The sequence below is a fragment of the Oncorhynchus masou genome, chromosome 11, assembly GCF_036934945.1.
Source record: "Oncorhynchus masou masou isolate Uvic2021 chromosome 11, UVic_Omas_1.1, whole genome shotgun sequence".
NCBI classification, from domain to species: Eukaryota; Metazoa; Chordata; class Actinopteri; order Salmoniformes; family Salmonidae; genus Oncorhynchus; species Oncorhynchus masou.
The window spans coordinates 35,887,686-35,901,290 of NC_088222.1; the positions used below are offsets into that span (position 1 = coordinate 35,887,686).

Genomic DNA, 13,605 nt, shown 5'->3' on the forward strand with positions numbered 1-13,605 from the left:
TTCATCTATCCCTCTCTTTCACTTTCCTTCTGTTACTCTTCCTCTATATGTTATATAATAAGAATAAGAGCAATTGGCATGAATATGCCCCACATGACCTATAGGTCTGGCCTATACGCTGTTTTTGCCAAAGTGCAGAGATGTAGGGGAATTGTGAAGTGTGTGTGTGTGTGCGTGTGTGTGTGCGTGTGTGTGTGAGTGTGTGTGTGTGTGTGTGTGTGTGTGTGTGTGTGTGTGTGTGTGTGTGTGTGTGTGTGTGTGTGTGTGTGTGTGTGTGTGTGTGTGTGTGTGTGTGTGTGTGTGTGTGTGTGTGTGTGTGTCAATCTGTCAGTTTCTGTTAATACACATACCGTACATGCATCCCCAAACATCTTAATATGTCAATCTGTAATGTATTATGATGTAGTCGTTTTTAACCTAACACAACTGATTTCATCACAGTCTTTATTCAAAAACAAGTAGCTGTTAAAATGTTAAAATCTTCCATGTGATAATACATAATTTAGGTGTGTATGCCCTCATTCTGTCTGTGGTGGAGGCATCCACTGTAAAATGCACAGAGAAGTAAGTGATTATAGATGTTTAATGGCAGCCTGGGATCTTGGCAAAGCAAAGGCTCGTCCACTGGGAAATACACTAGAGTTCACTTGACCTGACTGATGGAGAACCAATGCAAAGTTGATTAATGGGCATTTAAATGACTGGCTTTTGCTTGCTCTCACTCAAGCGGAGTAGTTAGGTCCTTATTTTTTGACTGAAGGCAAACCGCAATGTCTGTCTGCAGTCACTCTGTGTGCCAGCCAATCTGCCATGTTATTTTTTATAGCTTTGATATTTAATGTTTTACTGGAACTATTTGTCGTTTTATTGTGATTTTATTTTATTATGAAAAGAAAGTGTCCAGTGTCCTTGCTATATATATATATATATATATATATGTGTGTGTGTGTGTGTGTGTGTGTCATTTTTATTTTTGCAAGCTTAGCAATTTATGATTGTGTTATTGTAAAAAGAAAGCACACTGAGTTCTGAGCTCCTTGCTTTATATAGAAGCATAGTTGAGTGCTGATAAAGTAAGTTAGGTCTCTGACTCCTTTCTCTGTGGTCCCGGCCTCAGCAACACTCTCCTTTTCATCCACAGAACCCCACTTTAAGAATGCTAAACCACGCTGTGCCCCTGAGATTGTCTGAGGCTTGGCAGGCACAGCCAGCCCGTACAAAGGGGTGATAGTCCCTGCAAAGTGCCCATCAATGGAGAAGTGCTTTAAGAGCCCAGAGGGGTGTAGGATTTCCATTCCAAATGAGCCCAGACTATTTGTTTGTGAGTGTGTGTTTGTTTGTAGGTGTGGATGTGAGCCAACGTGCCAGTGTATCTTGAATGTTTTGTGTGTGTGTGCGAGTGTGGATGTGTGTGTTGTTTATGGGGTTATACAGAATCCTAGTCTATCTCTTCTTGCCCAGGCTGTGCAGTAGTCTGTGCCCTCTGGAGTTGATGGCAGTCAGTCTAGTGTGTCATCAACACAGCGCTCTTTTTGTGTCTGTCCACTGACTGGGCTGCTTTGTGCTGGAACGTTCCATGTGTCCCGGACCATTCCTGGTCATCCCTGGTAACAAGAACCCCCTGTGTCTGTGTTGCTGTTTGCTGATAATTTTAAAACAAACAATAAAAGCCTTTCAGATGGCGCCCTGCTCACGCGGGGGATGAATCAGTAAAAGCTCTTCGTATTTGAGAGAGAGAGGTCTGGAAAGCCATCCGGGGCCTGTGGACCCACTGGAATGCTATTAGGCGGAGGAAGCCTTCAATGGCCACAGTAACACAGACACAGTGCCAACCAGCCAGCCATTCAGCCATCAAAACAAATAAATGGATCTATGAATATTGTTGAATGATTGACCCCTGTTGATGACAATTGCAACACCTGATGATGACAATTGCAACAACATATTATCACTGCATCACAATAGAGCTTCAGTCTGAGTGGGAAATTGTTTCTATTGAATGGTAAGGACATTACAGGCATTAGTCCAAAGCATTACCACTTTACTAGTGGCCTTTCAAAAAGAAAGCAGCAGACTCTGAATGTGTGTTTTGATCATCTTTTTCAGGCGTCCAATCAGGATCCAAGAAGTCTGGTATCCCTGCCCCCAGGGAGATTCCTCCCACCATGACCCGGGACCGTGTGTCGCTGAGGGACCAGCTGCGGGCCTCCACGACCAAGAAGATGGTCCCCAGCGCCAGCACCTCCAGCCTGGCCACCCTGTCAGCCAAGCACCAGCGTGGCTCCACCACCACAAAGCCCAGGGTGGACGCTGAGGGCTCGGAGAGAGGCTTCCTGGAGTGCCAGGTGAAGGAGCTTCTGGCCGAGGCCAAGGCCAAGGAGTTTGAGATCAGCAAGCTGAGGATAGAGCTGCAGCGCTGCCGGGGGAAAGCCTCGTTGTCTTCATCCCCCTCGCCTCACAACACCCCCTCCACCCCACCTGAGGGTGCCCCCGATCAAGGCCAAGGTCTATCCCAGCAGGCCACAGATGCCCAGGCCCTGGTGGGGGAGCTGAGGGAGAAGAACGGGAAGTTCCAGAGGGAGCTGGCGGCTCTGAGGGAGGAGAACCAGGCCCTGAAGGAAAAGCTTCTCTCCCTGGAAACTTTGCCTTCCTCTCCTCTGTCCAACAACACTACCACCACCACCAGCCCCTCCAAGCCCTCCGTCAACGGCCTCCCCTCAGAAAACAACACTAGACCCCCAGACAAGTCACCCACACCCAGCCCGCTCAAAACCTCAGTCTCCTCCGGCAGTGACATCACCAAGGGCTCGCCCTCTCCGGACTCCTCAGAGTTTGAGAAGATCCCGTCGCAGTCTGACTCAGTGAGCAGCAGTGGTGTAGGGGTGGGGAAGGTTCCAGGTCGCGACCCCTCAGTGGAGAGCCTGACGGAGCAGATCCAGAAGATGGAGGAAAGTCAGCACAGCACGGCAGAGGAGCTCCAGGCAACACTACAGGAGCTGGCCGACCAACAGCAGGTGGTTCAGGAGCTGACGGCTGAGAATGAGCGCCTGGCCGAGAAGAAGGGCCTCCTACAGACGTCGCTGCAGCAGCAGAGGGAGAGGGTAGAGTTGCTGGCCCAGAAGAATGAGGCCCTGGCCGGGAAACTGCAGGAGGTGGCCCAGGTCCAGAGCGGGGACGAGTCCCGGGCAGCTGAGCTGGAGCAGCGCTACACTGACCTGGTGGAGAGCGCTCACTCAGAGAGGGAGAAGCTGGTGGACATCCAGCAGCAGCTGACAGGGAGCCTGAGGACTCTGGAAGAGGAGCACCAGGAAACCCAGGGGCAGGTGAGGTCCCTCAGGCAGGAGAGGGATGACCTCCAGGGCCGGCTGGAGAAGGAGGTGGAGGCCAGGGGTGAGATGACGCGGGAGGCTGAGGAACATAGGGCTGCAACGGATGCCCTGAGGGTGGAGAACGGACGGCTCAAAGCCCAGGTGGACCTAGAGAGACAGAAGGTTGGGGAGCTGAAGGCCATGCAGAGTGCTGGGGACAGCACAGAGCTGCAGAGGCTGCTGAAGGCAGCCCATTCTGAGAGAGACAGACTGGAGGGGGAGGTAACAGAGCTACGGCAGGAGCTGCTACAGGCCCAGACTGACACTGAACACGCACAGGGACTGCTGTCCAAGGTGGGTGGGACACCAAGCCATATAGAATAGAATAGAGTAGAAACTTTATTACTCACCAAGGTGGCTGGAATACCAATTTGCATCTCATCCTCGAGCAGTCGAGGTGAGAAATGGGTGCGAGGCGGGGTTCTGTGGGGTTATTTAAGATACTCTTTAGGTAGGGTTTCAGATGTTTTCGGAAGATGGGCAGGGACTTTCTTGCCCTAGCTTTAGGGGGAAGCTGGTTCCACCAATGGGGTGCCAGGACAGAGCTTTGACTGGGCTGAGCGGGAGCTGCCCTTCCGTAGGGGTGGGAGTGCCAAGAGACCAGAGGATGCAGAACGAAGTGCTCGGGTTGGGGAGTAGGGTTTGAGCATAGCCTGAAGGTAAGGAGGGGCAGTTCGTCTTGCTGCTCCGTAGGCAAGCACCATGGTCTTGTAGTGGATACAAGCTTCCTACACAATACCTCATCTGCCATGATGGTTTGAGTTAGGGTAAATATTGTATTGCTAATGAAGACAGGCTTTGTGGCTTTAGTTCAGCACTTTCCCTCACCACTCTCCAACGTATGAACTCATGTTCTATGAAATTGTTTTCATCTGCTTATAGGATCAGAGAGTTTGAGTGAGCAGTGGTTTTCCCCCACAACACCACACGTCAGCAGCCTGCGCTGTGTGGGTTTAGGGTACCTTCTGTGGTTGTTGATGTGAACACGGGGTGTGTCCTAGTCAGCTGCCTCTGACTGATGTCATAACTATTTGACTCTACACTGGGGTGGTCCAGTCAGGGCAGACCTGGGTTCATAAAGTATTTGTTTTCTTTCAAATACTTTTGCCCCGTTTGATTGAGCCTGCCTGTTGCAATGGAACCAATGGAATAGTCCCAAATGTTGAATGCTGACCATCTGGCACACGTTGAATCAAACATTAAAACTATTTGAAAGAAAATAAATCCTATCTGAACCCTGGCAGGTCAAGTCGAGTGACATATGACTCAGGCTTCTGGCTCCTGACAAACGGGTGTGAGGGCGAGGCCGGTAAATAATGACTTCAGTCACTAACGTCATGCTCTACATACTGTAAGAAGACGTGCTGTGGAGAATGCATTGTGTCATCAATATCTTTTTTTAATACAATACATCATGCCTGGAGGCTTTCACAGTATGTGACCCAGTAACCCAGCATGTATTGTAGCCTATGATGGAGCTGTACAGATGTAGGATCTTAATTTCAAATCAAATCGAATTTTATTAATCACATGGTTCGTAAACAACAGGTGTAGACTAACAGTGAAATGCTTACTTAGGGCCCAACAATGCAGAGGGAAAGAAAATAGAAAAAGTATAGAAAAAATAAATTGTAATAATACAAGTAGTAATAAATACACAATGAATAACAATAACTTGGCTATATCCAAAGGGTACCAGTACCATGTTGATATGCAGGGGTACGAGGACATTGAGGTATATATGTAAATATCCAGTGCGTTCGGAAAGTATTCAGACCCCTTGACTTTTTCCACATGTTGTTATATTACAGCCGTATTCTAATATTGATTACATAGTTTTTACAGGTTTTTACACATTTTTGCAACTGAAATATCACATTTACATAAATATTCAGACCCTTTACTCAATACTTTGTTGAAGCATTTTTGGTATCGATCACAGTCTTCTTCTTGTGTATGACGCTATAAGCTTTGCACACCTGTATTTGTGGAGTTTCTCCCATTCTTCTCTGCAGATCCTCTCAAGCTCTGTCAGGTTGTATGGGGAGCATTGCTGCACAAATTTGAACGTAAAGTGGAAAAAGTCAAGGGGTCTGAATACTTTCCGAATGCACTGTAACTAAGAATAAGTGACAGGTAGTAAACAGTAGTAGCAGCGTATGTGAAGAGTCCAAAAAAGTTAGTGTAAAAAAGGTCAATGCAGATAGTCTGGGTAGCTATTTGGATAACTATTTAGCAGTCTTATGCCTTCGGGGTAGAAGCTTTCAGGGTCCTGTTGGTTCCAGACTTGGTGTGTTGGTATTGCTTGCCGTGCGGTAGTAGAGAAAACAGACTATGATTTGGGTGGCTGGTATCTTTGACCATTTTTAGGGCCTTCTTCTGACACCACCTGGTATAGAGGTCTGAATGGCAGGACACTCTGTAGCGCCTTGTGATTGGATGCCAAGCAGTTGCCATACCAACGTGGTGATGCAGCACGTCAAGATTCTCTCAATGGTGCAGCTGTAGAACTTTCTGAGGATCTGAGGACCCATGCCAAATCTTTTAAATCTCCTGAGGGGGAAGAGGTGTTGTCGTGCCCTCTTCACAACTGTGTTGGCGTGTGGACCATGATAGGTCCTTAGGGATGTGGACACCAAGGAACAGTGGACACCTGCTCCAGTACAGCCCCTTCAATGTGAATGAGGGTGTGCTCGGCCCTCCGTTTCCTGTAGTCCACGATCAGCTCCTTTGTCTTGCTCACGTTGAGGGAGAGGTTGTTGTCCTGGCACCACACTGCCAGGTCTTTGACCTCCTCTCAACAGACACTGGGAGACAAATTTACCTTTCAGCAGGACAATTGCCTAAAACACAAGGCCAAATATACAATGGAGTTGCCTACCAAGACAACCTTGAATGTTCCTGAGTGGCCTAATTACAGTTTTGACTTAAATCAGCTTGAAAATGTATGGAAAGACTTGAAAATGGCTGTCTACCAATGATCAACAACCAACAAAACAGACCTCGAATAATTTTTTTTAAGGATAATGTGTGAATATTGTATGTACAATCCAGGTATGCAAAGCTCTTAGAGACTTATCCAGAAGGATTCACAGATGTAATCGCTATCAAAGCTGATTCTATCATGTATTGACTCAGGGTGTTGTAACACTTATCTAATTAAGATATATTCATTTTTTTTTTTCATTAATTAAAAAATATTGTATTTTGTATAGATCATTGACAAAAAATAACATTTAAATCCATTTTAATTCCACTTTGTAACGCAGCAAAATTAGAAATAAGTCAAGGGTTGTGAGTTCTTTCTGAAGAAACTGTATATTATCCATGTCCTTGTTCAGCCACAACTCTGAGAAACACAGTATATTACAGTTATTCAGGTCCCGTTGATACAGTAGGATAGTCTCGAACAGAGCTCGTCCAGTTGGTTCTCCAGTGTTTGTACGGTCGCCAATTGAATTCAGGGTAGAGGCGGTTTATGTACTCGCCGACATAGTTTCATCAGGTAGCCCTCACGTTGGCCTCTCTTGCGCCGCCTTTTTCTTTTTCGAGTCTCGGGGACTAGGGTCTGATCCAGAGTGAGCATTATGTCCTGCGCCTCTGACTCATTGAAGTAGAAATCTTCATCCAAATTGAGGTTAGTGATCACTGTTCTCATGTCAAGAAGCTCTTTTCGGTCATTGGAAACGATGGCGGAAACTTTATGTACAAAAAAACACACACAATGATAGGGTTGGTCAAGAGCCCAATAAACGGCTGCTTTCCATTGCAGTGCTATTTTAGATCATTTGAGCCAGTTTGCTACAGCAGGAATAATCCTGCAGCAACCGGAAATGTGAATTATTATGTGGATTATAATCCATTTACATTTTTCGAGGGGTTGATAGATTTTTTCAAGTCTGAAATTGAAAAGTGGAAATTACAAACTTCATAAGCCTTTTAAAGCCTCAAATACACTAGAAGTTAAACATTTCCTGCATTGCAAGTTCTCCTGCAACAGGATGATCAAATGAAGATGCTACATCTGTAGTAGGGAATGCATGGGTGATTGAGGTTACTGTCAATAGTGTATCAGGAAGTGTATTACCTGCAGCAGGAGACAGGGGCTCGAGTCAGTAAACTGTCAAATCAATGATTCATCATCACCTTTTTACCCAGCAGCCAGTTACACTGTAGTGTAGGCTATCAGATTGGCTTTAGAGGAGTTCCTACTAAACTCTTGTGCCAATGAGTCTCTGTGGACACTGGCAGGGCTGACGTCCAACAGCTTTTAACAGCTTTTTATCTTTTATTACGTCAGACTACAATAGAGTATTAGCAGTTACAGTCAGAGTGTCATACAGATCTAAGGCTGTGGTTACAATAAGGGATGTGTCACTGTCAGTTATGCTATGTGATACGCACTCATGCCCAGACTTGAGGACGTCTGGTGGTTTAGATGTGTTAATGGTTAAGTAACCCTTAATTATCTAGTGATTAGGCGAAGATTTATGAATTAACTGTCTAATACAATCACAAAACTTCTGAGGACATGGAATGATAAATGAAGTACAATAGGCCTAATTCTGTCGAACCTCTGCAGTCACACCTGCTTTATGTAAAGGCATTTTGTATTCTCCTTTCATGTTTAATATAAAGGTAACAGGTACATGAACGGACATTGAAAAAGAGGGTACACTGTCACTACAGACACAGGGCCATGTTATGGTGGCAGCCAACAGGACACCTGTAGAAAGAGGCCTGTTGAAGGATGTTTGGACTAACGAATCAGGCCATCTCTTAAATGGCTCTATGTGTGATAACCAATCAGGTCATCTCTTACTATGTCTTGCCATGTGACTAACCAATCAGATCATCTCTTACTATTTCCCAGGCTGAGGCTGAGTGCAAGCAGGTGGCAGAGCGAGCTGTAAGGCTTGAGGAAGCGCTGAGTGGCCAGGTCAGTGCCCTGGAGAAGGGGGGGCAGCAGGCCGACAGCCAAATCAAGGACCTGAAGGAGACCATCTTTGAGCTGGAGGACCAGGTGGAGCAGCAGAGAGCCGTCCACCTCCACACCAACCAGACCATCCTGGACCTAGAGCGTACGTTCCCTAATTAGTGTATACAGTGGGGCAAAAAAGTATTTAGTCAGCCACCAATTGTGCAAGTTCTCCCACTTAAAAAGATGAGAGAGGCCTGTAATTTTCATCATAGGTACACTTCAACTATGACAGACAAAATGAGGAGAAAAAATCCAGAAAATCACATTGTAGGATTTCTTATGAATTTATTTGCAAATGATGGTGGAAAATAAGTATTTGGTCACCTACAAACAAGCAAGATTTCTGGCTCTCACAGACCTGTAACTTCTTCTTCAAGAGGATCCTCTGTCCTCCACTCGTTACCTGTATTAATGGCACCTGTTTGAAATTGTTATCAGTATAAAAGACACCTGTCCACAACCTCAAACAGTCACACTCCAAACTCCACTATGGCCAAGACCAAAGAGCTGTCAAAGGACACCAGAAACAAAATTGTAGACCTGCACCAGGCTGGGAAGACTGAATCTGTAATAGGTAAGCAGCTTGGTTTGAAAAAATCAACTGTTCGAGCAATTATTAGGAAATGGAAGACATACAAGACCACTGATAATCTCCCTTGATCTGGGGCTCCACGCAAGATCTCACCCCGTGGGGTCAAAATGATCACAAGAACGGTGAGCAAAAATCCCAGAACCACACGGGGGGACCTAGTGAATGACCTGCAGAGAGCTGGGACCAAAGTAACAAAGCCTACCATCAGTAACACACTACACCGCCAGGGACTCAAATCCTGCAGTGCCAGACGTGTCCCCCTGCTTAAACCAGTACATGTCCAGGTCCGTCTGAAGTTTGCTAGAGAGCATTTCGATGATCCAGAAGAAGATTGGGAGAATGTCATATGGTCAGATGAAACCAAAATATAACTTTTTGGTAAAAACTCAACTTGTCGTGTTTGGAGGACAAAGAATGCTGAGTTGCATCCAAAGAACACCATACCTACTGTGAAGCATGGGGGTGGAAACATCATGCTCTGGGGCTGTTTTTCTGCAAAGGGACCAGGACGACTGATCCGTGTAAAGGAAAGAATGAATGGGGCCATGTATCGCGAGATTTTGAGTGAAAACCTCCTTCCATCAGCAAGGGCATTGAAGATGAAACGTGCTGGGTCTTTCAGCATGACAATGATCCCAAACACACCGCCCGGGCAACGAAGGAGTGGCTTCGTAAGAAGCATTTCAAGGTCCTAGCCAGTCTCCAGATCTCAACCCCGTAGAAAATCTTTGGAGGGAGTTGAAAGTCTGTGTTGCCCAGCAACAGCCCCAAAACATCACTGCTCTAGAGGAGATCTGCATGGAGGAATGGGCCAAAATACCAGCAACAGTGTGTGGAAACCTTGTGAAGACTTACAGAAAACGTTTGACCTCTGTCATTACCAACAAAGGGTATATAACAAAGTATTGAGATAAACTTTTGTTATTGCCCAAATACTTACTTTCCACCATCATTTGCAAATACATTCATAAAAAATCCTACAATGTGATTTTCAGTTTTTTTTCTTAATTTTGTCTGTCATAGTTGAAGTGTACATATGATGAAAATTACAGGCCTCTCTCATCTTTCTAAGTGGGAGAACTTGCACAATTGGTGGCTGACTAAATACTTTTTTGCCCCACTGTATATCACCAGTCTTCTACTACTCTACCACCTCCATCCTGGACCTGGAGAGTACAACTGTCATCAACTGTCCTCAACCTAACCTCAGGGGTTTTTACTTATTACAGAAGCACAGCACTCCTAAACACATAGGGCCGGTTTCCCGGACCCAGATTAAGCCAACACCTGGACTAAATAGCATGTGCTCAAAATAAAAAAAAATGTCCAGGAATGGGCTTATTCAGAGTACATCACCAGTGTGGCTCTGTTTGAGGGGAGCAGGAAGGTCTCTCGGCTGGGGCTGACAAATTGGAGCTGCTGTTTGGAAATTGCTCCCAAGGTTGAACCAGACTTGTGGAAGTCTACAATTTATTTTCTGAGGTCTTGGCTGATTTCTTTTGATTTTCCCAAGATGTCAAGCAAAGACGCACTGAGTTCGAAGGTAGGCCATGAAATACATTCACAGGTACACCTCCAATTAACTCAAATGATGTCAATTAGCCTATTAGAAGCTTTTCTGGAATTTTCTAAGCTGTTTAAAAGCACAGTCAACTTATTGTATGTGAACTTCTGAAACACTGGAATTGTGATACAGTGAATTATAAGTGAAATAATCTGTCAATTGTTGGAAACATTACTTGTGTCATGCACAAAGTAGATGTCCTAACTTACTTGCCAAAACTATAGTTTGTTAGCAAGAAAGTTGTGGAGTGATTGAAAAACACGTTTTAATGACTCCAACCTAAGTGTATGTAACCTTCCGACTTCAACTGTACATATATGTATATGGATGAGCGATGGTCGAGCGGCATAGGCAAGGTGCAGTAGATGGTATAAAATACAGTATATACATGTGATATGAGTAATGTAAGATATGTAAACATTATTAAAGTGGCATTATTTAAAGTGGCATTGTTAAGAGTGACTCGTGATCCTTTTTTTAAAGTGTCCAGTGATTGGATCTCAATGTAGGCAGCAACCTCTCTGAGTTAGTGATTGCTGTTTAGCAGTCTGATGACACACTGGAGAGCCTTGCGTTTGTGGGCGGTGCAGTTGTCGTACCAGGCTGTGATACAGCCCGACAGGATGCTTTCGATTGTGCATCTGTAATAGTTTGTCAGGGTTTTGGGTGACAAGCCAAATTTCTTCAGCCACCTGAGGTTGAAGAGGCGCTGTTGCGCCTTCTTCACCACACTGTCTGTGTGTACGCCCAGAACTTAAAACTTTCCACCTTCTCCACTTCTGTCCCTTCGATGTGGATAAGGGGATGCTCCCTCTGCTGTTTCCTGAAGTCCACAATCATCTCCTTTGTTTTGTTGACGTTGAGTGAGAGGTTGTTTTCCTGACACCACACTTCGAGTACCCTCACCTCTTCCCTGTAGGCCGTCTCGTTGTTGTTGGTGATCAGGCCCACCACTGTTGTGTCGTCTGCAAACTTGATAATTGAGTTGGAGGCGTACATGGTCAATGCAGTCATGGGTGAACAGGGATTACAGGAGAGGGCTGAGCACACACCCTTGTGGGGCCCCAGTGTTGAGGGTCAGCGAAGTGGAGATGTTGTACACTCATTGCATATATCCATGGTGAGACTAGCGACATGTTGATTAAGTATGAGTTATGGATATAGCAATGCAGATTTAACTGATGGCAATAAGCATAATAACCAAATAATGAGAAACACGATTTGAATGGATATATACACTGAGTGTACAAAACATTAGTAACACCTTCCTAATATTAAGTTGCGCCCCCTTTTTCCCTCAGAACAGCCTCAATTCATTGGGGCATGGACTATAAGGTGTCGAAAGTGTTCCGCAGGGATTCTGGCCCATGTTGACTCCATTCTTCCCACAGTTGTGTCAAGTTGGCTCGATGTCCATTGGGTGGTGGACCATTCTTGATACACACGGGAAACTGTTGAGCGTGAAAAACCCAGCAGCGTTGCAGTTCTTGACACACTCAAACCGGTTTGCCTGGCATCTACTACCATACCCCGTTCAAAGGCACTTAAATATTTTGTCTTGTCCATTCACCCTCTGAATTGTATACATACACCATCCATGTCTCAATTGTCTCCAGGCTTGAAAATACTGTCTCCTCCCCTTCATCTACACTGATTGAAGTGGATTTGACATGTGACATCAATAAGGGATCATAGCTTTCACCTGGTCAGTCTATGTCATGGAAAGAGTAGGTGTTCTTCATGTTTTGTACACTCAGTGTAGTAGCCATGTAGTACCACTAATATAAGAGGCCGTGTTAGATGTACTGTACACATTAATCAGACTAAGATATGGCTGCAGTTCCTCCACTTGTGATATGCGCCTCTCACGGATGTATTCTGTGGTTGCTGTTTTCAAAGTAATGGCATATTTATCTATCTTTATAGACCAACTCAAGAAGCTAGAGGAGCAGAAGTCGGAAGTGGAGAGGCAGCTGAAGATCTTGAGTAAACAGATGAAGGTAGAGTATCTGACTGTTAGTGGTTTTATACTTTCGGGTGCTTTGCTGGTGGTTAAGATGGTCAAGGTTTGTCACTGCTATGATGTGAAGACAATCATAATGCTTATGGTATACTGTGTGTGTGTGTTCAGGATGAGAAGGAGGAGTGGCGGCGGTTCCAGGCAGACCTCCAGACAGCCGTGGTGGTGGCCAATGACATCAAGGTAGAGGCCCAGCAGGAGATCCGCTCTCTGAGGAGGAGGTTACAGGAGGAGCAGGGGCGCAGCGCCAAGCTCTCATCAGACCTGGAGCTGCAGAAGGGAGTCAAGTACGTACCGTATGGCTGGGAGGGTTTAGTACATTCAGCAGGGCAATTCAATTATGGTCCTCCAGGGCCGAAAAACACTTCTGGTTTTTGTTTCTACCTGATATTTGCATTTACTCATCTCATGTCCCAGGTCTAAATCCGTCCCTGATTAGAAGGGAAGAATGAAACCCAGAAGTGTAATTGACCTTAATGGGCCAGATTTGAAAAGACCTAAAGTATACCTCCTGTACTCATCCCTCACGCCTCTATCCAACATCCAATCTCTTATCCCTTTACCTAGCCTTTCCCCTCTCGCTCCCTCTCAGCACTGGGCCCTATCTACTCTGTCCTGGAGCTGCTGCTACTCTTGGGCTTGCCATATCCCACTGATTGTGCGTGTGTTCAATATTGTGGTCAGTATCATATAGGATGCCGTATGGGAGGCTACAGGGAGCAGAGCTGGAAGAAACATTTTGAATTTCAATATGTCATTAATCGGTTCCCTTTTAAGAGGCTTCCCCAAAAATTCAGATTTGACGTCACGTTACCTTGCCTGCCAATATTTGCTAAAGAGGATTGGCAGGCAGTCCCCTCCTGCAGTATCTCTGTCTGTCCATCTGGTTCCTGCTGCAATATTCTGACTGCTCTACCAGTCTGTCTACCACTCACCACCACCAACTGTAACACACTGGGCTAGCAGTGGACCCTAGCACTTCACTGAGACAAGCTGCGCTGTCTGAATAGTGTAGCACTAATATAGTGGTCTAAGCTCTACCTAGAAAGGCTGCTGCCGAGATAGCACTGACAGCAGCAC

The 13,605-nt window shown here is 45.6% G+C and overlaps 1 protein-coding gene across 1 annotated transcript in view; it reads left to right on the forward strand.

The window, feature by feature from the left end:
• LOC135548597 (cytospin-B-like) overlaps positions 1–13,605 on the forward strand; it is a 120,395-nt gene that overhangs the window by 54,207 nt on the left and 52,583 nt on the right. Inside the window, exons 4-7 of the mRNA XM_064978359.1 lie at positions 2,107–3,662; positions 8,242–8,449; positions 12,432–12,505; positions 12,637–12,812. Of these exons, the coding sequence (XP_064834431.1) occupies positions 2,107–3,662; positions 8,242–8,449; positions 12,432–12,505; positions 12,637–12,812 (2,014 nt within the window). The remainder of the gene's footprint in view (positions 1–2,106; positions 3,663–8,241; positions 8,450–12,431; positions 12,506–12,636; positions 12,813–13,605) is intronic.